The following is a 26,074-nucleotide window of genomic DNA, read 5'->3' as shown; positions in this document are numbered from 1 at the left end:
ATCAAACTGGTGACCTTCCGGCCACAAGGCTGGTTCCCTAACCTTCAGCCCATGACTGCCACTGGTACATTTCACATTTAAAAACTATGAATTACTTTTTTACTTCTAATCTGATTACACAGAACATTTAGAAAAGTCAGTGGAAGTTTTGTCGAGGATGGTAGATAGTGAGTTCTCTGGATGGCCTTTCTCCATGAATATATTGTCTTTCAAAAGTTCTTCATAATGCATTCATTAAGATTTAAAGTCATTCAGAGTGATTTAAAACACTCCATTCTAGAGAAACTGAGTCAGAATTATTCACAGTGGTGGTGATAGAAACCAACAAACTATCAGTTACATATCAGTAGTAGTGAAGCATCTGAATAAATGTCTTGAAGACATCAATAATAATGTATTAACAGTATATGTTACATTATGTAGACGTAATGTTATGTCCAATGAGAAAAACATAATCTTACCCAAAACCTAACCCTTAACCCCAAACCAAAACCTAATTCTAACTCCCACTTTGGCCCAAAACCTAATCCTAACCCGGACTTTTACCAAAACCTAATCCAGTTAATGTTGTCTGTATTAGACCTGTTACATGTTCAGTTCCTCTCAGGTTAACATCTACAGATTTGAAGTTGGACACCAAATAAAGTGAAAAACAATTGAATTCAGCAGATTATAAACAAATTTTATTTTACAATGTTAATAAAAAGGTTTTCGATAGCCCACTGAATGTATTCACTGCTACTACATCACTAATATGTTGAGTCTGTTGAGTGTTTACTTCATCTAAAAAGGACCTCTTAAATGAAAGTGTTACTAAGTTTTGTCCAAAAATGTATTTTAAAAAACGTTCATGGTGGAGAGGCACATGCAGGTACTTGCAAACTTCTTTTTTATCAGACCTATCCCTAATTTCCTATCATATTTGAGACAGGTGTAGGTTCCCTGGTGGTTTTGGAGGGTAGATAAAATGGTAGATAAAATATTTGTGTTGTAGACTTTGTGACGCCTGGTTCCTATCACCACCACTGTAAAGAAACCTGTGTTGGCAGAGCATCGCACATCAAACCGCTCTGAATGGCTTATCTGTTGACATATCAATGACCAAATAAGGCAGAACTTTTCAAATTGTGGTGGAATTCTCCTTTAATGGCTTGTTCATGGTCTCTCTGATAGTGTTCATCCATCTTTTTGCTGGTCATTCTCTTTCTCTTTTACATCTTTCTTTTAGTCATCTGAGTTTCATTTGCAGGATTGGGAATTAAAAAAAAAACTAAATTAAGACTTTACATAATTATGATACAAAAAAGGTAACTGGATTCCATTACAGCTACAGAAAAAGTACAGAAATCACATTAATGCCAGTGAGCAAGCTGGAAAGACAAAAGAGTGACAAAAACAGCTTTTTTTTCCTTTTTCTACATGAAGAAATTAAGCTAATGTTATACATTCATCTGCACAGTCAAAGGAAATGAAGAAAGCTTTGTTTTGTTTGCTCCACATTGACTATATAAGATAGTTTCTTTTAGGTTGGTCCACAAATGAATACAGGAAGTTTGAACTTGTGCTTTGTGATGCAAATTAGCACTTGAAGCGCTCCACAAACAAAGGCAACCAATTCCATTAAAAAATGAGTGGAAAAAATGTTTGTGAACCCCAAAAGCATTTGTGAAGTGATTAGTTATTTGTGAAATGCAAAACATTTGTGCTATTTATTTGTGAAAATCTTGCGGATCTGGTGTTATTCACTTTTAACAATAAAATAAATATCCCCCCCAAGGATGTAAATCAAAGTCTGACATGGTGTAAATACAATATAAACTGAATGCCACAAGAACAAAAAGTTTGGGCATAGAAACAGCAGCACTGTACAATCAGACTGCTGTTTTAAAGCCACCACAGTGTCGTAACTGCTAGTGAGAAATTCAGTGCAAAGAGGTGAAACTATATGCAGAGCTTTAGGCCTTTTCTGAGCCCAAAAGCAGTGCAATGTAGATTTCTAAACTAGCTAATCTAAGCTCTCTCTCATTGTGTGTGACACCCAGTTACTATGTCATGGTATCTTACCATGCCACACACCAATAATCTGATTGGATGTCACGTAACTCATTTGCATAATATTTGTCAACAAAGAGAAAGCAGAAATATCTGGTTGCGTGTCAGCAGTTTAAGGTGTCAGTTATGTGCATGTAAACTGTGTCTCACCATGTTATGGCACGTCATATCAAGCTCTGTTTGACGTAAATTATTAAAATAAAATTGGAAAAAAAAGCAAATCATTTTGCATGTCATCACCGTTCACATCACGCATATACTACTTCAAATTTCAGTACCCCCAACTCAAAACACCTTCCAGTGTCCCTGGCCTGTACATTTGTGCTATTTATTTGTGAAAATCTTGCGGATCTGGTGTTATTCACTTTTAACAATAAAATAAATATCCCCCCAAGGATGTAATCAAATTCTGACATGGTGTAAATACAATATAAACTGTAAGCCACAAGTACAAAAAGTTTGGGCATAGAAACAGCAGCAGCAGCAGTCCTGACCTCAACCACACAAAAGAGCTTCAGGATGAATCACAATGTCGATTGTGAGCCAGGCCTTCTCATCCAACTTCAGTGCCCGACCTCACAAATGCTTCTTTGACTGAATGGGCATAAATTGGTACAGACACACTCTGAAATCTTGTGAAAACACATCATGTGATGCTGCAAACTGTCACGATTGACTCCTCCTACTCCATGTGCCTTTTTGTTTTGGTTTGTTCCATGTGTACTTGTTTTGGTTTTTCTAGTCCTGCCCCCTCGTTTTGTGACTCCACCCCTGATTGCATTCACCTGACCCTCGTTTTCCCTTTGTTACTTAAGCCCTGTGTTTGCCAGTCTTTGTTTTATGTATCGGTCGTTGTCCTAGCCCTGTATTGGTTTGTCTTGACGCTGTGTGAATCTTGTTTTTCATGTTTTACCCCCGATCTCTACATATTGGCTCATTGACCCTGGACTGTTTCGACCACGACCCTGGATTTGCCCCTAATAAATCTCGCTTATCTCAGCATATGCATCCGCCTCCTCGCTCCGCGTTACACAAACAGGATAAAACATTACTCATCTCAAGCATCCTCTGCTCTTTATAATGGTACAGTAATGCAAAATAAACATAAAAGCAAAGGCAAACAAAACTGTATTACTCTCAGCACATGCATCTTTTTTACAACCAAAACCACTTGAACACAATCGACCTCTTAAGTCATAAGTAGGAACTTCTGAGTAGAATTTGAAGGCACCTTAAGACCATATGTTCAAGAAAGACAGATCAAGCTAACACAAACAGTCTAGCAAGTTGGAATACACTGAAAATATCATCATCATCTTCTTGTCTAACTACTATATCCAACTAGGGTTGTGGTTGCAATAGGGAAAGCAGAGAAGCCCAAATGGCCCTGTTCCCCCACACACTCCTTCAGTTTATTGTGGGGGATTATGAGTCACTCCCAGGCCAATTTGGAGATATAATCCCTCCAGCAGGTTCTCGGATGATGTCCCAGTCAGGCATGTCTTGTAAACTTCCAATGGGAGGCAGCCAGGGGGCATCCTAATCAGATGCCTGAATCACCTCGACTGTCTCCTCTCAATGTGGAGGAATAGTGGCTTTACTTTCAGCTCCTTCTGCATAACTGAGCTCCTCATCCTGTCAGGTAGAATGTATCCCTCCACCCTGTGAAGAAAGCTCATTTCCACCACTTGTATCTGTAATCTCTTTCTTACAGTCATTACCCAAAGCCAAAAGAATAGGTGAGGGTTGGGATGTAATAATAATAATAATCTTTATTTATATAGCACCTTTCATACATACATGCAACTCAAAGTGCTTTACAGAATAAATAAAAAGAAAACAAAGATAAGCAAAACACATTAAAAGAAATAAAGATAGAAGGAAACAAAATAAAATAATGAAATAAACTGAAAAAGATAAAATGAAAGAGATAGAACAGACAAAAGTTTCTTAACTAAAAGCAGATCTAAACAGGAAGGTTTTAAGATTACTCTTGAAGCTGTACAGGGATGTAATGCCTCTTAGCTCCTCAGGAAGAGAGTTCCAAAGCTTTGGGCCGTAGTGGCTAAAAGCACCCTCGCCAATCTTTAACCGGGTTTTAGGAATCACCAGTAGATTACTGTTTGAAGACCTGAGAGACCTGACAGGAACATATCTCACCATCATTTCACTGAGGTAAAGAGGAGCAAGACCATGAAGACATTTAAAAACCATCACCAGAACCTTAAAATCTATTCTAAAACTGACAGGTAACCAGTGCAGTGAGTGGAGTGCAGGTGTAATATGATCTCTCTTTCTTCTCCGGGTCAAGACCCTTGCAGCAGCATTCTGAACTCGCTGTAGGTGAGAGATAGAGCTCTTTGGGAGAGCAGATAAAACAGCGTTGCAATAATCTATCCTTGATGTGATAAATGCATGGACAAGTTTTTCACTATCAGCAGGAGAGAGCATATCTCGGACCTTAGCGATGTTTCTAAGGTGAAAATAAGCTGTCTTGCATGTAGTCATGATGTGTGATTTAAAGCTGAGCTCATTATCAAAAGTGACGCCCAAGTTCTTAACACATTGTTTGGCCTTCAGATTCATTTGATTTAAATAAGTCTGAACATCATTCTTTTGTGAATCACTGCCAATAACAAGAACCTCTGTCTTCTCTTTATTTAATTGCAGAAAATTGTCTGACATCCATGTCTGTATATCACCTATGCACTCAAACAGTGAGCTAATTGATTTTAGGGCTTTAGGTTCTAAAGAAATGTAAAGTTGAGTGTCATCTGCATATTGATGATAACTAATACCATGTTTGTTAATGATATGCGGTAATGGAAGCATTTATAGGTTGAACAGTAAAGGCCCAAGAATTGATCCTTGGGGGACCCCACAAGTTATTTTTTGACGTGTGGAGGAAGAGGTACCTAATGCAACATAGTAATCGCGCCCAGTTAGATACGATCTAAACCAGTCTAAGACTAAGCCACTAAGGCCTACCCAGCTCTGTAGTTGATCAATAAGTATTTCATGATCAACAGTGTCAAAAGCAGCGCTTAAATCTAGGAGAAAAAGGACTGAGAGTTTGCCTGCATCTTTATTCAATCTCAGGTCATTTACTACCCTAACTAGTGCTGTTTCAGTGCTATGGAGAGCTCTGAAACCGGACTGAAAAGTGTCATTTATTTGGTTTACTTTAACATAATCATTCAACTGGGTTGACACAACTTTTTCAATGATTTTGCTAAGAAAAGGAAGGTTAGATATAGGTCGATAATTATTGAGAAATGTGGGATCAAGATTTCTGTTCTTTAGTAGTGGTTTAACCACTGCAGTTTTAAGAATATTAGGGAATTCTCCCAGTTGCAAAGACTGATTAACAATCATTAGAACTTCATTAGATAATGAGCTCAGAACCTGCTTGAAAAAGCATGTTGGTAGAGGGTCCAGTTCACATGTAGAGGATTTAAGTGATGAAATCACGTCAAATAGTGTTACCATGTCAACTTCCTTGAAGTAAGACATATTACAGTTAGGATGACTAACTGATGTCAGGGCTGGTAGTCTATTAATGCTTGTTGCTATATTCTGCCTTAAATTAGTAATCTTGTCCCTAAAAAATATTGCAAACTCATCACATTTTTCAACTGAAACGGATTCAGGGAAGACATGGGAGGTGGGGTTTACTAGCCGATCTATACTTCTGAACAGGGCAGCTGAGTTATTACTGGTTGAGTCGATTAAGGTAGAGTAATAGTTTTTCCGTGCTGATTTCACTTCACTGTTGTAAGTCTGTAATGTTGTTTTATAGATATCAAAATGTACTACCAATTTTGACCTTCGCCAACGTCTCTCAGCCTGCCTGCAGTCTTGCCTGAGTTTTATAATAGATGTAGTGTTTCTCCAGGGCATCTTAATTCTTCCAGAAATAGTTTTAGTTACTTTTGGTGCCACAACATCAATACAGCTCCTAACTCTGTGTGTGAATGTTTCAACTAACTCATTCCCATTTTCTGAGAGGGGAGGGAGGGACTGTATCATGTCTGTGAAGGCCACGGCACTGCCAGCACTGAGATAACGCTTGGTTATTGTGCGCTTTTCACAGAGTGTTCTAATAGATAATGACATATTGAAAAATACACCAAAATGATCAGAGATTGCAACATCAGTAATTTCAGTATTATTAACATCTATGCGTTTAGAGATGATCAAATCTAAGGTGTGGCCGTGCCTATGAGTTGGACCTGATACATGTTGTGTGAGACCAAAAGAGTTAAGCATCCTCATGAATTCTGAAGTGACTGGATTTGTGGGTATATCCATGTGAATATTAAAATCCCCAGTAATTAAAACATAATCAAAATCAATTAAAATCCTAGTAAGCATTTCTGCAAAATCTTCAAGAAAGTCTGTATGTAGTCTGGGAGGATGGTATATAACAATCAATAGAACTGGATAAGTACTGTTCAGTTGTACTGCTAGATATTCAAACGTAGATTGTTCCCCTAGTGAGATCTGCTTACAGCAGAATGCTTTATGGTAAAAACAAGCAACACCACCACCTCTCTTATTTACTCTAGAGACATTAAAATAGTTAAAATTGGAAGGAGAAGCTTCATTTAGTACTATTGCTCCGTTACCATCAAGCCAAGTCTCTGTTAGAAAAAGGAAGTCCAGACAGTAATCTTCAATTAATTTAGCTATGATAAAAGACTTGTTTGTGAGTGAGCAGACATTTAGTAAAGAGACTTTCAGGACTTGATGTGGTTGGTCAACAAAGTTTACATTACTTGTGCATTTCACCGGGATCAGATTTTGTTTGTTACAATGTCTTGTTACAATGTAGATAGACTGGTAAACAGAGAACCCAGCTCCCTCTTCACCAATAGAGCCCAGTAGACTGACCGCATTACTGCTGCCATCTGTTTGCAGCTTATCTCACAATCCCTCTTCCCATCACACAAGAACAAGATTCTAAGATTCCTCAAACTCCTCCACCTCAGTCCAGCATCCAGCGTAATGTGTTCAGTTTGGTTGGATACACAGGATCCTTTACCAAAGTAAAAAAGAATCCCATTTACAATGATAGGGTAGAGCTCAATGAGGACACCTACAGTTTGACAGTGAAAATCTCGTAGAAGACTGATAGTGGACTGTATGAAGCAAATTGGATGGAAAAACAGTCTTGAATCTGCACTGTTTTCTCAATCTTTATTTCACTGTGTGATCCAAATTCTTGTTAATAAAAGAGGACTGAAATTCACAAGTGATTATGACTCAAAGAGCAGTGTTAATAATGTTAGTGTACATTAAAAAAATACAGCCCTTAAAAAAAACAGCTGTATATTTTTGTTCCTCAATTAAAAAAAAACATCTCCATTTGTTTTCATCATTTGAGTGCATTTACCCTTTACATTAAGTGAAAAATTCTTGATAAACAGATCTGTTACAAAATTTGTAATGACCTGTGTTATGACCCCATGGTTAAGCCTAGGGGAAAAGGGGCCAGTAACATGGTTTCGATGTGATGTTTGCAGCACGAACCGGGAAGGAACAAGACACAACAAGTTCAGCGTCTTTTGTGCTGTTTATTTCACACCACACCAGATACGAGTGAGTGAGACCCTCCACACATAACAAGTCACCAATATTCACAATATTTATATCTGTCAAAAGAAAAACTAAATGGACTTCTGGACCTGGACGGCGCCAAAGGAAAGAAATAATCAAAACCAACGAAAAATAAAACTACCCTAGTTCGTTGAGTCAGTCACCTAGTGAAAAACAAAACACTGACTACACTAGTCTCCCCAACACAAAACTGAAATACACGGGTTGGCGCCGCCCCTTACCTAGGCTGTCTATACATTGGGCCGCTACGTGATGTAATATGTATGAGCGCGCCCCTCTACCCTGTCCAGAACCCCAGGAAAACACAGCAGCAGCGAGAGAGAGAGAGAGTGAGAGTTGTAACAAAGGAAAGCAGAGCAGACTATCAGTGCCAGGCAAAAAATCTAGATTCTAGAGCCAGTCCTGTTTAAATACGTACATAGAAAAGGTTTCTGTATTAAACACAGATCTGTAAACACATGCAAGACTGGAATTGTTCAGTTTTATGACCTTATCTCAGTGTAAACTGAAATATTAAATGAAAAAAGTTGTTGAGGTTAGACTGAATTCATCCTTTACATATTACATGTATTCAGTGCTACGCAATAAACTACAATGATCTATATGTTCATCTTTTTTGTAACCCTAAATGTTCCCTGATATTAGTTGTCATCAATTTCCAATGTTGTATTTGAGTTGATGCAACATCTGAAGGCACTATGAAGGGGGCTTCTCTTTGTATTCATGACCTAAGACTTTGGACTGGCTGTCTTCAGCATTTTTCCCACCCAATTAGAGAATGGCCAGTCGTACTTTTGTGGACTCCCATAAGGTGGCTGTGAAATCCCTGGCAATCTTCTGTGTAAATCAAAGTGACTTTTAATTTCTCATGTCTGATGTGGCTTCATCCAATTTGGCTTGATTCACAGCTTTGCTGGCTTCAGATGCTGCAGCATAAATGCTTTTAAAAGGACACAAAACAAACAAAACTAATTAATATTCAGAGAGTTCACAGTTAAATAAAGAAATCCAAGAATGATCATTTCATAAAACATGTTTGCAGGTTTTCTCAGCCAACAAAGGTATCACAGACCCTTGTATGGATAACAGCACTAAAGCTTCTAAACTCTAAAGGCTCTAATTGAATGAACAGGCTTTTCGTTCTCCTTACCTGATCTGGAACTGATTCATAGGTGTTACTGACACTGGGCTCCTCAGAGGCTAACTGTTCCTGAATATTTTCAATAAAAGTTATGACACAAATAAATAGAAAAATAGTATTAGCAATAACCAAGCAAGATTCAAAGCAACTACACATGTAATGAATGTGCTGCAAAATTTAAAGACTGCTTTAGAATAAATAGTACTGTTACTTAACCAAGTTACAGGCATTGTTTAATCAAAAATAGTCAAATTAAACCCTTAAGTTATCAGAGGCTATAGCAATAAATCAAAACCAGAATCTAAACTAATTTGAAGAGAAAAGTTGGGAAATAATCTTAAAGAGCTTTCCGTTAGGACAGAACTGTATCAAATAAAATATGTACTTTTCTCACATTCTCAGTTTATGAGAACAGATTATGCATATTGTGCAAAAGTCAGAGACCCCCTTTCATTTATTAAACTTCTGATAACTACTTTACTACTTTACTACTAAGCACAAGTTATTCATTTTTCAGAACATATTTCTAAAAAGATTAGATATAAAGATAATCCACTTGCATAGCAACTAATTTATTCTGCTGTAATATATATGTGGTTTATGATTACAGATACATCCTATTTATCTTTGTCTACTGAATTAGACTACTTAGTTCTGAATTAGACTACTTGCAAACTTGAAGCTTCTGGGACTGTACTTCCACCAAGTCCCCTCCTCCTTACAAGACAAAAATGCCTTAAAGAATAATGAACAGGCCCAACACATGAAGAGCCATGTACATATCATTACAATAAAATCCAGGTGTCTTTAGAGACAGTGGGCCCCAGCAGATTTACTGTGACGTTCAGAGCAAATAGTGTGGCAATTACACATTTGGTCCTTCATAAATGAGGATTACTGGCATGTTTAACTGCTTGTGTGCTGTGAGGTGCTGCCACACTTTTATATAATTTATATGCACCTGTAGTGATGCAGGTAATCTACAATTATGCATGTACATCCACTCAGCTAAATAAGCAATATATTTATAAGGTTCATTTTGATCTTTTTAGATTGAGAATCATGGCATGCTTTTTAACTCCTGTTATATGAGCACACCTGCAAGAATTCAGATTGCCATTAACTTTTACCATAAGGCACGCAAATTTAGGATTTACAGAGGAACATTTTAGGAACATAGGATTTACACATTCTTTTCTTTCACACATCCGTGACTCTACTGAATACGCTTTGTGCATTATATACAATGTTTGGCAAATTTCCCTCCAATGTGTGGAAAGTAGATTTAGCTTGTAATCTAAATACATGAAGAGGAACTGTGGTAAATGTTGAGATTCTTGTTATATTTATGTTGTTATAAATTCATTTTATACAGGTGAAAATGACATGTTTACTAATGCAAATTCATTGCGTATTAGTCAAAACAGAAGTTTTATGAGACAAAATGTAATATTTACTAAAAGTTAATTAAATTATTACTTATGCAACTTATTAAAATGTGCAGTTGGTTGTGTGGGTTGCAAGCTATAAAAGTTATGAAAGAAACTCTTGGGAGGGACAAATTAGTTCAATACAAGGTCAGTTTTCCCCTATTTGTTTTCTGCTTTTATTTTTTTTTTAAATAAAGAGAAGCAAAATGTTTTTTTTAATAAATTATTTTCCACCTACAGTTAAAATCTACACTTGAAGTTTGGCAGGTTGCAACAACAGAACTTAAACTGTAAATTGTCAAACTGTATTTGTGACAAACGTGCTTGTTTTGTCAGCAGTAGATATCTACACTGTTGTTATTTGTACTAGACGCATATGAATATTTTACACGAATGTTTGAAAGATTTGGCACAAACAGACACAGACTTATAGAGTTTGATACTGAAAGTATTACTCTGTTTTCCCAATCACAGTGAATAAACTGGCTGCTTAGAATAAATTTAGCACTAAAAAAGACAGGCGTCTAGTTTGCATTCACACTGAACAGTTGTTTGTTGTTAATGAACAGTTAGAAGGTTGTATATAGGTGCCGAATTCAGATGCCATTGGTTGCCTTTATACTGTGAAACTGTCATGCAACTTTATTTGCTTGAAACTTACATGAAATTAAAGCATCCTGCATTATACTTGAAACTCAGACGCAACAGTTGCAAGCATCTCAACTTTACGTAATTTCATGAAACATCCAATCAAATTTCCAGTAACATGCAATATAATTAAATGAAACAACATACTTTGCATCTGATTAAGAAAATAAAACAGCCCCCTCCAACTGATTGATTTTCTGAGAAAATGTGAAAACTTTCTCAAAGCTAAGGTTTTGATTAACACCTGTGTTAACTAACCATGCAATTTTTTTTCCTTTTCTGACATAAAATTGTGAAGAAAGATAATGATGATTGTTTACACTCAAATTGAACATGCAGTGGAAATAAAAATGCAATACTTCTTGATTTCTTTCGGTGGAGGTAAATGATGATGAAGGCAACAAGAAGAATGATGAAAACCACTACGCCAACCATGACAGGCGCTGTTAAATTGGAGTCTGGGCCATGGGTTTCTTCATGTTTACTTCCTAATAGGGTAAAACCATCAATCAATTAATGTTTATTTGGAAATACATTGAGGTTGATCATTATTTACAGTGTAGCTGAGCAAGGAATTAAAAAACAGGAATTAAAAAATTAAACAGAAATTTAAAAAAAATTATATATATATATATATATATATATATATATATATATATATATATATATATATATATATATATATGTATGTATGTATGTATGTGTATATATATATATATATATATATATATATATATGTATGTGTGTGTGTGTGTGTGTGTGTGTGTGTGTGTGTGTGTGTGTGTGTGAATGTTCAAATGAAATGTATTAACTAAAACAAAACAAAATCAGAAATTACAATTTTTGGATGTTAGAAATTAAAACAAAAGAATTTAAAAGAAAATAAGCAATAAAACATTTAAAACTCTTTTAGCTGTTCAGTAAAATTATGTAAAAAGTAAAATAAAATAGAGCAGAAAGGAGCTAAGATCAAATTTGATAAGATTAATTTTTATTAATATTACAACGTTGGGTTGGCAAATGATGGAATGTGTTTGTGTTTGATCGTGTGTGTGTACCATTACCACAGAGTTTTCTCATCTCCAAAACATCTGTCTTCCAGCTGACTGGGTTGCTATGATTACAGATGATGGAGCTGCCATTGAAAGACAGGGAAAGGGTGACGCCTCCATGTGATGTCTCTTCTTTCTCCTCACAGGTTTCATAATAGCAGCTGGAGTTGATAGAGAGGTCATGACCTCTACAGGTGAGAGTGATGTTACAGGTGTCTCTGTTTAGCTGGTGAGTCAGGACTGGAGCCTCTACTGGATCTGAATCACACATACATACAAGTAACCGCACTGAAAGCTGAACAACAGTAAATGAGATTATTAGGAATTAATGACTTCAGTATCTGTCTGTCTCAGAACCTCATAAAATCATATAAACTTAGACTTTGAGGTTTGGACTCAAACAGGATCACTTAACAACAACAACAACAACAACAACAACAACAATAATAATAATAATAATAATAAATATTATTATTAGTATTATTCCACAGCACTTTTCAGTAACTCAAGGAAGCTTACAGTGGTTGCAAACATACAATATTATAGACAGACTAAATAGCCCAAAAGTTAAATTAACTCCTGTTCACAGGAACCATAAAATGCAACATCTCACACAGAAAGCCAACAGTGTACTGGTTCATCTTATTCATAATCTTACTTCTTATTCATAATCACTTATTTTGAGGCATTTGTATTTTTTAAATCATTTTAATCAAGTATAACTAGATATGTCATGTGTCTCTTTTATTATTGTGATCGGCTGATTCTTTCCCAATTCTCACTTCTAAATCTCTCAAAGGTACTGAAAGGGCTGCTGCACTGTCACTTGTATTTTACTATCTACATGGAGTTTAAGAGTAATGTTAGATTATACTAATGAGCAGTGAGATTACTTTTAACAGGAAGTAGTGAGTAAAGTTACAGTCTGAGAAAAGTAATTGGTCATTTGTAATGAATCACTTTATGTAATTACCTCAACACAGATAATTTATGTGTTTTGAACATCACTATTTGATTTTAAAATGACCAGTCCGTTCTAACTAAGACCTTAGATCTCAGCAGAGTTATTAATAATAAGCAGCAGAGTGGTTAAATATAGGACAGAAGAATGTAAGATTTTGACTCAGAGCAGCAGTGCTGTGTCAGGAATGCACTTTTCCTGCCTCTCATACTGTAAGACTCACCTAACACAGAGAGTCTGTACTCAGCAACAACTTTGTTCACGTCACCAGCTGTTTTAGCTTCATACAGTCCACTATCAGTCTTCTGTAAGTTCTTCAGTGTCAGACTGTAGGTTTCCTCATTGAACTCCACTCTGCCTTCATAAGCAGTAGACGGTTTAGTTTTTTTAAATTCAGGATAATATTTTAGAACAGTATTAGTTCTGTTAAAAAGCCAGGATAAGTCATCAAACTCTGGTACAGGATGCTGTGTGTCCATTTGAACAGAATTTCCAACAAGTCCGAACACGTCACTGGATTCTGTAGAGACAGCAAAAAAATAGCATTAGAAAATATTAGAAAGATTTTGTTTTAATTTAGCTCTTCAAGTGTGAAAAAAAAACATTATTAGCTTTGTTAAAAAACCAGAATAATGCAGTAAACTCGCCCAGTTGTACGTCCAGTTGAACAGAATCGCTAACCAATCTGAACACATCACTGAACAAAAACATTTGGTCATATTCTTATTAAGTTGAAATGTAAGCGTATTATGTTTAGCTGTATTTTATGACAGTTTACATTCATTATTTTTGTTACATTATTTAAAAATTCATATAAAATATTTTTACAGGAGCTGTGCTTCATTAAATAATGTAGAGGTTGGAAAAAATTGTGGTATCCCATTGCAGTTTTTCTCATTTGCAAAAACACATTTAACAAAACCTTTTCAGTTGCTAACACAAAAAAACTAATACTCTAAAGCCAGTTCCCAAACCTTTTTTATCAATTGCCAAAAGGATAACGCTTCACCCAAAAGTTCAGGCTCTAATCTCCAGATACACACATCAAATCTCCTAAATATTTTTTGCATAACAGTGAACACAAGGGTCATTACAATGCACACGCTGTCATACAGAAATCACTGCCATTCAATGCACAACAATCCAGGTACTACAATAAAACACAGAGAAAACACTGTTGTCATAATTTACACACTAATAAGCTTAACTGTTCACGTATATTTATAAAGGTGAAAACAATTTAAATACATAAAAAGGAACTCTTTAGTGTTTTTGGTGAAATGCAAATCAGGAATCAAACAAGGACCAAAGGAAGTCCATAAGAGTAAAGAGACTCCCCCATTAAAGAGACACAATTGGTAGGAGTTCAGTGTAACATTATGTGTATGGCTGTATCACCCCTGGTTTTAGGACTGCACCTATTACTAATAAAATAGAGATCTGAATTATTAAATAACTTGAATGACTTGTGCGCTTGTAGAGTGGAGTGTGTATTTAATATTTTTGAAATCTGCAGTAGCCGTGTCTAAGTTAATTTTTGTATTTTCATTATAATAAGTGGAATCATTTTCCTCGACAGGCGTTGGCACTATGGTATAGAAGGCCATTTGGATCAAAACTAGTTTAAACATGCATGTTAACACTTTTATAAAATTTTTCATATTAACTCATAACACCTTTCAAAAAATGTCTTTTTAATGTCAATTGCAACGAAAACATTTAACACTAACGTGTATGTCCATGGGTGGACATATGGTTTATTCCCAGAATATTGACCATTAATTACCTGAAAATAAGGGCTGAAGCTCAGCCAATATATATGTCTACAAGACATAAAAGCAATGGACAATTAAAAAATCAAAATATGTGAGCACTGTGAGGGCTGAAAGACAATGTTTGCTGTATTGCCCCTCCTATGACAGTTCCACACTACAGCAACGGAGCTCTTCAGTGTGACCTATACGACTCCTAGTGCTGGTCTATGGAGACTTCAAGGCTACGTGCTTGATTTTATACACCTGGTAGCAGTGTGTGTCGTTAAAACACCTGAACTCAATAATTGGGTGTCCACATACTTTTGACCATATTTATGTATTTATGATTTATGGAATTTGTAAAGTTGGAGAAAGCTATATAAATAGCTCTATGAACAAACACACACACACACACACACACACACACACACACACACACACACACACACACACACATTCCAAGCCTCTTCTCCCTCAGGGTTGCGGTGGGGGCATGCTGGAGCCTATCCCAGCAGACATCGGGCGGAAGGCAGGATACACCCTGGACAGGTTGCCAGTCCATCGCAGGGCGAGCAGACAGACAGACAGACATACACAACACAGACATACTCACACCTTGGGGCAATTTAGCATGTCCAAACGGCCTAACTGCATGTCTTTGGACTGCGGGAGGAAACCGGAGAACCCAGAGGAAACCCACGCAGACACGGGGAGAACATACAAACTTATTATTACTAAAGCATTAACTTTACTGCTAGAGAGTAAAAAGCCCCTGTGCTGTTTTGATAATGTACTTACAGCCTCCAAAATACAGCAGAAATGCATTTTGTGGTGCTTCAATCTAAACTTCTACTCTCTAACCACCTCCACTCTGCCTGCAACTGTTTTACCTGATTTCTTACCATTTTTGTTATTTTCATTATTTTATTATCTACTTGTTATTTATGTATTCACATTCTTATATTAATTATTATTGTTTTAGTGATATTTGTCATTTTGATAAATTTGTTTGAGTATTTTTTTAGCTTCCTCATTTTATTTGAACTTGATTTTATTAACCATTACATCTTATGTATGTTTTACATAAAAGGAAGTAGGCAGGAGTACTGTGAGGCTAGTCGCATAGCGAAAAGAATGGTGCCAATGGCAAAGGCTCAGGCCTATATGAGCTGTATGAGAGGCTGGACAGAAAAGAAGGAGTAAAGGACTTGTATCGCTTGGCTAAACAGAGAGATAGAGCTGGAAAGGATGTACAGCAGGTTAGGCTGATAAAGGATAGAGAGGGAAATGAACTAGTGAGTGAACAGAGAGTGATGAGTAGATGGAAGGAGTACATTGAAGAACTAATGAATGAGGAAAACGAGAGAGAGAGGAGGACGACGGGGGGAGAGATAGTGGATCAGGAAATACAGAGAATTAGTAAGGTGGAAGTGAGGGCAGCTTTAAAAAGGATGAAGAATGGAAAGGCAGTTGGTCCAGATGACATACCTGTGGAGGTATGGAGATGTTTAGAAGAGAAGGCAGTGGACTTTTTAACCAGGTTGTTTAACAAAATCCTGGAGAGTGAGAGGATGCCTGATGAGTGGAGAAACAGTGTACTGGTCCCCATTTTTAAGAACAAGGGTGATGTGCAGAGCTGCAGTAACTACAGAGGTATAAAGTTGATGAGCCACACCATGAAGGTGTGGGAAAGAGTTGTTGAAGCAAGGCTAAGGCGAGAGGTTCAGATCAGTTAGCAGCAGTTTGGTTTCATGCCCAGAAAGAGTACCACAGATGCAATTTTTGCATTGAGAGTGTTGGTAGAGAAGTGCAGAGAAGTTCAGAAGGAGCTACATTGTGTCTTTGTGGATCTAGAGAAGGCATATGATAGGGTGCCAAGAGAGGAACTGTGGTACTGTATGAAGAAGTCAGGTGTAGCTGAAAAGTATGTAAAGCAGTAGTAAAGCAATGGACAGTGTAGAAAAGAGGTGAAAAAGAGGGTGCAGGGCAGGATGGAGTGGGTGGAGATGGGTGTCAGGGCTGATGTGTGACAGAAGGATAGCAGCAAGAGTGAAAGGGAAGGTTTACAAGGCAGTAGTGCGTCCTGCTATGATGTATGGTTTGGAGACTGTGGCTCTGTCTAAAAGACAGGAGGCTGAGCTGGAGGTGGTGGAGATGAAGATGCTGAGATTTTCGTTGGGAGTGACAAGGATGGACAAGATTAGAAATGAGCAGATCAGAGGGACAGTGAAGGTGGAGCAGTTTGGAGATAAAGCCAGAGAGGCCAGGTTGAGATGGTTTGGACATGTGTTGAGGAGGAATAGTGGATATATTGGTCAAAGAATGTTGGAGATGGAGCTGCCGGGCAGAAGAAGAGGTAGACCTCAGAGAAGGTTTATGGATGTAGTGAAGGTGGACATGGAGATGGTTGGTGTGAAAGTAGAGGAGGCAATGGATAGGGCAAGATGGAGGCAGATGATCCGCTGTGGCGACCCATAAAGGGAGCAGCCGAAAGAAGAAGAAGATCTTAGGTATGTTTTAATTTCTGTTTTATTATTTATTTATTTCTTTTATTACATTTTTATGTATTTTTTATTATTATTATTATGGTTTCACTTTTTATTTCTATCTTTGAGTGTTCATTTATTAAATTTACTTTTATCATCTGATATGTTCTTACACATTATCAATCCACTTACTCTGTACTAACTCAGCAACGCTGTAAATGAGGGGCACCCTCAATGTTCTCCAAGACTAAATAAAGGTTGATTGATTGATTGATAGAAACCTTGGCTTGCAGCCAAAAATAAACTCACAGGGAAAAACCTTATAGCATGTGAAGCTGCTGCACAGTTCAGCTGATAAAGGAATGCACTGAGAGCAATGCTGCAGTGCATTGAACATTTCTGATGTAAAATATTTTGGGGAAACACTGATGACCAAGTGTTCAGAAGAAAATGAAAGTAGAGTTCTTTATACAGCAGCATTTTTACCATCGTCATTGTATTTTAACTGTCCCGCTCTGGCTCAAACTGAAAAAGCTGACCAGCAGGTATAGTTAACTAGCCAGTATTTCCATTTTTATAATTAATAAAATATTTTTTTGTGTTTTTCCCCCAATATTGTGTAATAAACTATTTACTTTATGGTCAAAGTACTGTATCTTACTATCCAGGGTTCCAATTAATCCAGTAGTACTGTGCTATAGATCATACTATTAATCACAACAGCATTAACCAGTTTAATGACTCAAAACTGGCAGTAATCCAGCATCTCTTTCAGTGTGAGTTTTATAACAAACTAGTTAACCACAACGTGTTTACACCTGCAAAACTGGCCGTCTTCCAATCTCTGTTTCAACATAAAATTAGTTTCTTAATGAATCAGTAAACCCCAACACAAAACACCATCATGACTGGAATAACAAGATTTGTAAAATGCATAAAAAATCCATTCACTCATACTTTTGGGTTAAAACAAGCTTAAAGCAAAAAAGCAAAGAAAAACTAATGTGATATAACCTGTGGATGATAAGATAAGATAAGATAAGATAATCCTTTATTAGTCCCACAGCGGGGAAATTCACAATTCATGATGGAACTAGCCAAAGAGCAAGGAATGCTTGGATAATATTCAGAGAGTGGCTGTTGAAGACTTCAGAATAACTGATTACTATTTCATTATTAAGACTTTTATTTGATATGGTATGTAGTTTGGTAATTTAGTAAGTTTTCTATTTTGAGTGTTTGTAGAAATTACAGTGTAAGAAGTTCAGATATAAAGAAAAACAGCTTGTGTAATAAAGCCTTTGACATTCAGTACTATAGGCTACAACATAAAGGCTATTTATCTGCACTAAGTCCTACTGACTTCATAATCTATATACTTTAAGTGTCCCTTGAACTTAATTAGGACTGTATCATGTTTAAATGACAGATGTACGATGTGAAAACAGTTAGGATGATTACTGGACACAATGCAGGTGGACCTCTCTGATGTGAAAGGCAGTAATGAAGTTCAGAATGTTTTTACCTGTGATCGAGACCAAACTGAAGAGAACAAAGATCATCTGCGCCGCCATCGCCGTCATGTGAGGGAGTTTCTGGACTAAGGAGCAGAAAACCAAGAAAAATGAACGACAGTAACTAATGTAACATATACATACTGTAAACAGCTTGTCCTGATACTGCCGTGCTGAAGCTGGTAAAGCACAGCTGGAAACGCCCTTTCCCACTACACCCCACCCCCCACGTACAAGACTGACGAAGTGTTTCGCCTTTTCTCTTCAGCTCAGATGCTACTCGAATGCAATCAGCAGAAAAGCGCCCACCCAGCTCCTCTCCATACATCACCAAAGACCCTCTTCAGTGGAGACGTGCGAGACATGCAAACACAGAGAAACTACGACTCAAGCAGCTTCACTCTCTTCTCAAAACGGAGAGAATTTGAAAGTGAAAGTAAAAAATTCCAGGCGCTGGAATTCCACGCGCTGCAGGACCACCACATCCGCTCTCCTACTACAGTCACAAGATGACGCAATACACTCACAAGCACGCATTCAGATACACACACACACACACACACACACACACGTTCTAAGCCGCATCTCCTTCTGGGTCGCGGGGGGTGCTGGAGCCTATCCCTGCTGTCATTGGGCGAAAGGCAGGATACTCCCTGGACAAGTGGCCAGTCCATCGCAGGGCAGACATACACATTCACACCAAGGGGCAATTAAACATGTCAAAACGGCCTGACTCTTAATCTTAAACTAACATACACAGTGTTTGCTGGAGAAAGAGAATCTGACCTCAGCGTCATAAAGAGTCAAATGTTGAGGGACATTTTACAAGAAACTATTATACTTTTGTTGAAAATTTTCCTGCCGAAGATGCGAGAAGTGCGGCTATAGTTTTGCTTAGGCTTAAAGCAGAGTAAGTCTACGCTTTATATTATACATGTTTTAGTTTATCCCTGGTGTCATAGGAAAACCTTGTATCTCCAAAATGGGAACTTTACAGCAGAAGGAAAAATTACATTTTACTTTTAATGTAAGTCAATGGATCCGATCTTCATGAAATGACACAACAGGCAATTTTTGAAATTATGTCAAAAACTGAAAAAAGGATACTAGATTTTTTTCCATCAGCAGCGTTATACTAGTACATTAATGCATGCTGAGTCATATTCACAGCCAAGATGTTAAAACGGACATAAAATGTAATATTGTGACTTACAAGTTTGTTTGATTTTTGTTGAAAGGAGAAATGGCTCTTCTTACCATGTGGGTTGTTGACTGATTTAAAAGACTTGGCTGAAAGAGTTTGTTCTTGACTGCAATCTGCCAGTCTGTTTTCAAGTCGTAGCCACTATTCCTATTGTTTTCATTTGTTCAGTACTGTGGAAAAGGGTTATAGAGCTGATTGACTGCCCACTTCAAAGGTGAATGTTGTTATTTTAAACATTTTTAGTAAAGAATTTATTGGAAGTGAAGTTTTTTGTCAAGGATTTTTTGTGGGTAATTGTTTTATTCTGACTCAGCAAGGTTAGAGAACAAGGAAAGTCTACTTACAAATAGGTGTCACATTTTAAAACATAAAACATGTTTTCCTTTAATTTCTTATCCTTCTGCTATTACCACAATTCTGGTTGTTTATAGCATAATACCATCTCTTTGAATGTGATAAAAAGTGAATACATTATTTTGAATATGTATGTATTTGTATAGGGCGGCACGGTGGTGCAGTGGGTAGCGCTGTTGCCTCACAGTAAGGAGGGCATGGGTTTGATTCCCTGACCGGTGACTGGGGTCCTCTCTGTGTGGAGTTGGCATGCTCTCTCCATGTCTGCGTGGGTTTCCTCTGGGTTCTCTGGTTTCCTCCCACAGTCCAAAGACATGCCCCTAGGTGTGAGTGAGTGAGTGAGTGTGTGTGTGATTGTGTATGTATGTATGTCTGTCTGTCTGCCCTGCGATGGACTAGCAACCTGTCCAGGGTGTATCCTGCCTTCCACCTGATGACCGCTGGGATAGGCTCCAGCACCCCCCTCGACCCAGAGGGAGAAGCGGCTTAGAAAATGTGTGTGTGTATGTAATTTACTACAGCTGTAAGGTGCTGGAAAAACTTGAAAGTGCTTGAATTTGACCTTGGAGTCAAGCTGGTGTATAAACCCTGCAAACACCATTAACAATAACAAGAATAACAGCAGAAACAAATTTCCTTTTACTGGAAGAGGGAGGCAAGTGCTGGTGTACCTTTACCACCCCCCTAAAGCCCCTATTAAAATGAGGAGCAAGTGGCAGACGCCACAATATATAGGAGACTTGGCAAGACCAAGCTGCTAACCCCTGTATGACCTTCAGTACAGTATGACTGCAGCAGCACACAGCTTCATCTTTCTGACTTCGTACTACTGCAATGACCAAACCATGACGATAAGTGAGAGTACTATTCATAAACTCTTCTAGGCAAACACTGGGAACTGACACATTGAAGAGCCTTTTTATGAGGTAAACCTTATGACACTGTAGCTCCAAATCAAAAATTATTCTGTAGGTTTGTCACAAACCCCTTCTGGATCACTGCCCCTGCCTTATCCCCTGTTCCTTGTTGCGCCAGTTTGTAACCGCTTTTGTCCTTATTCTGTGAGCCAAACTGTCTGTGATCGTCCTCTGAACATGTGCAAAGCGGAATTCTAGCAGGTAGGAACAGCTGGGGGAGGCCAAGGATTCTTGAATGGCCCTCAGATGCTGTTTTATAACTTTGTTAACAAATTAACAAGGTTAATACTCTGCGTTATTCCAGCATTGAATCACTTTCTCCTCCTCCTCTGCAGGGGGAGCCCAAGGTCTTCTAGAATGGCCCTCAGACGCTGTTTTGTTAACACACCCCCGTTAGACATTACACACCTACAAAAATGAACCATGAATTCATGACCACACCTATGTGAAATATAATTGTACCTGATGTGCAGTACTTTCTGTACAATAATCCACTTGCAATACTTGTCAATATCCTCATAGTGTAAAGATTTTTTTGCTTTTTTTTTAGTTATGTTTATATTGTTTTTTGTGAAGGACAGAGTTCATATTTTTTATCTTTCCTTATCTTTTTTATTTACACATATAATGTATATAAAGTAATAAGTAACAATTTTTTAACTTTGTTAAGAAATTAACAAGCTTAATACCCTGCATTATTCCAGCATTAAATCACTTTCTCCCCCTCCCCTGTCAAGTCAAGATGTCCTGGTTCGGACAGACAGCACAACATTCAGTTAGCCTGCAGGGACTCCTCCAGCTACAGGGAGGAGCCGGAGAGCAGGAAGGGCTAATTAAGACTGAGCGGTGACAGCTGTGGACACCTTATTTAAGGGGTACTCACATGCTGCTTTCTGCTTAGTCCTGAGTTCTTGATCATATGCTGCTCTCACTCAGCCAGTATTTGGTAAAAAGTTCTCTTGTATTGAGGTCTGAGTGTTTTTCTCTCTTGAGCGACTCTCCAGTGTATGTTTATAAAAAAAGAGGAAAAGAAAAGCTCTGATCTTGAGCCTATCTTTAGTCTCTGTCCCTTTTGTGTGGGGGGAAAATGTAAAAAAAAAAAGAAAAAAATCTTTTGTGTTGATTTAAGGGTCTTTAATCTGACTATAGTGTCCTTGGTAAACTCTGGTGAACACTACCATTGTTCTCTTTGTTGTTGTATCCCTAAGCTAGAAGCTTGTGGGTTTGTGCCTAAGGAAGGAAGAGCTACCTGGCCTGTGACAAGTGTCTTACATAAATTGCACAGGCTGATTGTGTGGGTCAGTGGACACTTGAGCTAACTACACTCGACTCCTAAGCCAAGCTCAATCAATGCTGGGGCAGATCTCCTCTCCAGGGGGCACCCTCTGTTTGGAGAGTGGAGGCTCCACCCTCGGTTGGTAAAACAGATCTGAGAGACACAATCCACTATAAAGCTCACACTCAAATGGCTCTGTCCCCTCTTCTTGCTCACAGATAACTGTGTCTAGACTAGATTTTGACTGCCTCAAACAGATATTGAATACACTTAGTCTTTTATTGTGGAAAACGAACTAAGACAAATATTACCAAACTACTGCAAGGAAAAAAGAAATGACTCGGCTCAACACTTATTTGTTGAAAATGTTGCTGATAATGTGTTATTGGTTACAGCTGTATGACTGGCTTCATTTATGATGGTTAATCGCTGAACTAATTCACAAAGTATAACAAAGAGAAATGTCATTTTTTCCCTGTGAGTGGAAAATAAGCAATGAAAAGTGAAATTTTATTCAACGCCTTCAAGATGCAGTGAGGCTACACTTAACAAAAACACATCGTAAATCAACTTAATGTACACCTACCAATCTCTTTAGTTTGATCCTCTCTCCTTTCAGCTTCACCTGACAGAATCTGTTGTGGAGCTGGATTGTAGGTTTGCTCAATTAAAGCTAATTATAGGCTTTTATTTTTAATATATAGCCATTTAAAGGGTTAAAGCCCACTCAAACTCTCCCTTATAAAGTCTTTAGGGCACCACTGAATAAACTAATGTTATTAAAGGTGCAGGTGTATTGTTTGTGATGTTTGTAAACATGTTTAAACAGTATTTACAAGTCACAAACAAAAGAGATGCAACCACAGTGATGCTAAAACTTTCAAAGAAACAGTATATTCTGACAGCCTATTACAGCAGCTATACAACAGAATGGATTATAAGCAGAGATTACAGAATAGAGCCTTATGTAACTATAACAGCTATAATAAACTGTAACTCCATCCATGTCTTTATGATTTGGTCAGTCTTTCTCTGATGTGGACGGTGATGACTGCAGACAGCATGAGGTTTCAGACTGATGGAATACAGCACAGTCTTCAGCAAACACACAGATACACCAGCAGAGGGAGACACTGAACCTGAAACACACACAACAAAACCCATCATTGTATTAAATATCATGAACAAAAATATAGGAAATACATAACTAGACTTCAGTCTGTTCTCTATACTGTTCACATTTCCGTTTCAGATTTCAAAGTAAAAGCCCCTACTTTTTTTAAAAACTGGAAGTGTAATACAGGCGTATACAGAAGTTTGAACACCCCTGGTCAAATTTGATGCTTTGTTGATTTTCTAAGTGAAAATAAGGGAAAACATCCTCTACAGAGGACACATTTTTCTGCAAATGTTAATGCACAATTTCTTTTTATTTGCTGATTTTAACCCTCACATGGCTGTTAAAAATAAATAAATAAATCTCCAAAATGGTGTCTTTACAGAAGAAGGAAAATGCGTTCTCTAATTTTAATGTAAATTAATAGAAGAGATTTTATTCCAAGTAATCTTAAAGCATTTGTACCCGTCCACTCGTCATATAACTTTTCACACAATGTAAAGGACAGCTGCTTTGCTCAGAAAATGAAACTAAAAAAGGAGATTTGTGGATTTGTGTCTTCTAGTTATTGAACAGCAACAACACAATATAAATTGTGATATAATTAAACTGTAGTAAAATGACCTTTTCGTCCAGGCTACAGTTTTTAATTTTTTTTACAATACATTCAATTAAGTGAATAAATAGTAAGTGTGCAGTACAAGAAGTGTTTTCTCTGCAGCTTATTTTACCATAAAAAATGTCATTGTGTACTGGGGGTGTTAAAACTTTTGCATACACCTGTAAATACATACTATAAATAAATACTGAGCTAGTGGAGCACATGCACTGCTGGCTTTTATTTAAATGAAAATTTTACTTCCAGTGTAAAAGGCTGTGTCATTTAGTGAAAATTGCATTAAATTGCAATTAAATTGCACACCCTCACCTTTAACACCACAGAGTCATTTCAGTTCTCTCATCTCCAAAACATCCGTCCTCCAGCTGACTGGGTTGCTGTGGTTACAGTTGATGGTGCTGCCATTGACAGACAGGGAAAGGGTGACGCCACTAGGTGATGTCACTTCCCTCTCCTCACAGGTTTCTTCATAGCAGCTGGAGTTGATGGAGAGGTCATGACCTCTACAGGTGAGAGTGATGTTACAGGTGTCTCTGCTTAGCTGGTGAGTCAGGACTGGGGCCTCCACTGGATCTGAGGTAGAAGATGTACAGACACATCACTGTAATGCTGACAGCCAGTCAGTGATAAATCACTCAGCACAGATCAGACATCATTAAACGTCATTCCGTATCTTTCAGAGTAGCTGAGATCCATCTGGACGTTGGTGATGATGTTGATTATTAGACCTCAGAGACAAATGAGTCGAGAAAAATAATAACTGCCCTTTTTAGTGTTTACACTTGAGCTGGTGGGTTGAGGATCAAAACTAGTTTGAGAGCATTGTAGCTAAAATCAAATGCCTTAATAAATAAGCTTTATAATGATCTTGTATCAGCCATGCTTTTAAAAGGAATTCCATAGATTTTTCAAAGTAAAGGACTTCCTTAATTATAGTTGTTTACATTTTTCACCTTCACAAATTCTTTCATCTGCCTCCAAAACCTCCTTAATAAGTTATTACACAAAATTATTACAAACACATGAGGCATGTTTCATGAGTTTGACATAAAGCTTTTTGATGTTGGAGAATTACATGCAGTGTTAGTTCCAGCCATGCAAGCTGATTGGTTGAGAAGCGTTCTAGGCGTGTTGTTATTTTGCATTAACATCACAGGTTTTTCACAAACACAGTTTCACTCCACTGAGACGCCATTGCTAAGCAATGACTGACAGCTGTAGGAGACGCTCAAGCCATTTGAATGTTTTTACTTCTTTGCCACAAACAGAGAATGGACACTTTTGAGACCACATTTGACAGACAGCCGACTTTTGTAAAGTCTGTCTTAGAGCTGACTTCAAGGTTTAATAGGTTTTTACTTTTAGCCTCTAAGAAATAAATTGAATGTGTAGTTTAGTCAGATCAGCTGTCTTTGTGTAGATTGTGTTGAGTGCAAAAGATTAAACCGACTTTTCATTTACTTCACTTTAGCTGTGACATTAACGTTAAGATCTGAAGAGATCTTAAAACATGTTGTACACTTTTTAAAATGTGTTTTAATGCAAATTAAATTCCAGTCACTAGAACATGCACAGTTGGATTAATCACTTATGCTGTATATTATACAGAGCAACTCAGAAATGACACATTATCACAGATGTTAACCTCTATAGTGATGAAGTTCAGAGAATTGTTTACCTGTGACTGAGATCAGAGTGGAGAGAATAAAGATCAGCTGCAGTGACGTTGCCATTGCAGAGTGTGAGAAACTTCTATTACTGTGAAGGAGGAAGTTTTAAAAAGACCTCTTACTGACTTGTGCTTATGCTCATTACACAAGGAGGAAGTTTTGACTGCAAGATATTTTTGTATGTGCTCATTTTAATGTGGAAGGTACAAATACAAAGTTATAAAATATTCTACACTTATATTAATAATAAATAAAAACTG

General features: G+C 37.4%; 1 protein-coding gene across 2 annotated transcripts; it reads right to left on the bottom strand.

Annotated features, from left to right (window-relative positions):
• Positions 1-7,614: 7,614 nt before the first annotated feature.
• On the bottom strand, positions 7,615-19,135 carry LOC108415036 (SLAM family member 9-like). Of its 2 annotated transcripts, none has more exons than XM_017687987.2 (7): positions 18,892-19,135; positions 18,669-18,743; positions 13,127-13,423; positions 11,955-12,200; positions 11,250-11,378; positions 8,822-8,881; positions 7,615-8,611 (listed from the first exon to the last, which is right to left on the bottom strand). In XM_017687987.2, the coding sequence occupies exons 1-6, from the start codon at positions 18,983-18,985 to the stop codon at positions 8,865-8,867; spliced, it is 858 nt and encodes a 285-aa protein (XP_017543476.2). In that variant the 5' UTR covers positions 18,986-19,135; the 3' UTR covers positions 7,615-8,611; positions 8,822-8,864. The 2 variants fall into 2 exon arrangements, with proteins under 2 accessions (XP_017543476.2, XP_017543478.2); XM_017687989.2 differs by having other exon boundaries at positions 18,967-19,135.
• Between the last annotated feature and the right edge of the window lie 6,939 nt (positions 19,136-26,074).

Source organism: Pygocentrus nattereri, chromosome 19 (genome assembly GCF_015220715.1).
Source record: "Pygocentrus nattereri isolate fPygNat1 chromosome 19, fPygNat1.pri, whole genome shotgun sequence".
In the NCBI taxonomy this organism is placed as follows: Eukaryota; Metazoa; Chordata; class Actinopteri; order Characiformes; family Serrasalmidae; genus Pygocentrus; species Pygocentrus nattereri.
Note: the sequence above shows the minus strand (reverse complement) of the source record. Positions and strands in the feature narration are given on the sequence as shown.

Coding starts and splice junctions, on each gene's coding strand:
- LOC108415036 (XM_017687987.2), bottom strand. CDS start 18,985: ATGTATGGAGAGGAGCTGGGTGGGCGCTTTTCTGCTGATTGCATTCGA. Junction 18,744..18,891: donor CGAAACACTTCGTCAGTCTT/GTACGTGGGGGG, acceptor TCTGCTCCTTAG/TCCAGAAACTCCCTCACATG. Junction 11,379..11,954: donor GGAGATGAGAAAACTCTGTG/GTAATGGTACAC, acceptor TTACCCTATTAG/GAAGTAAACATGAAGAAACC.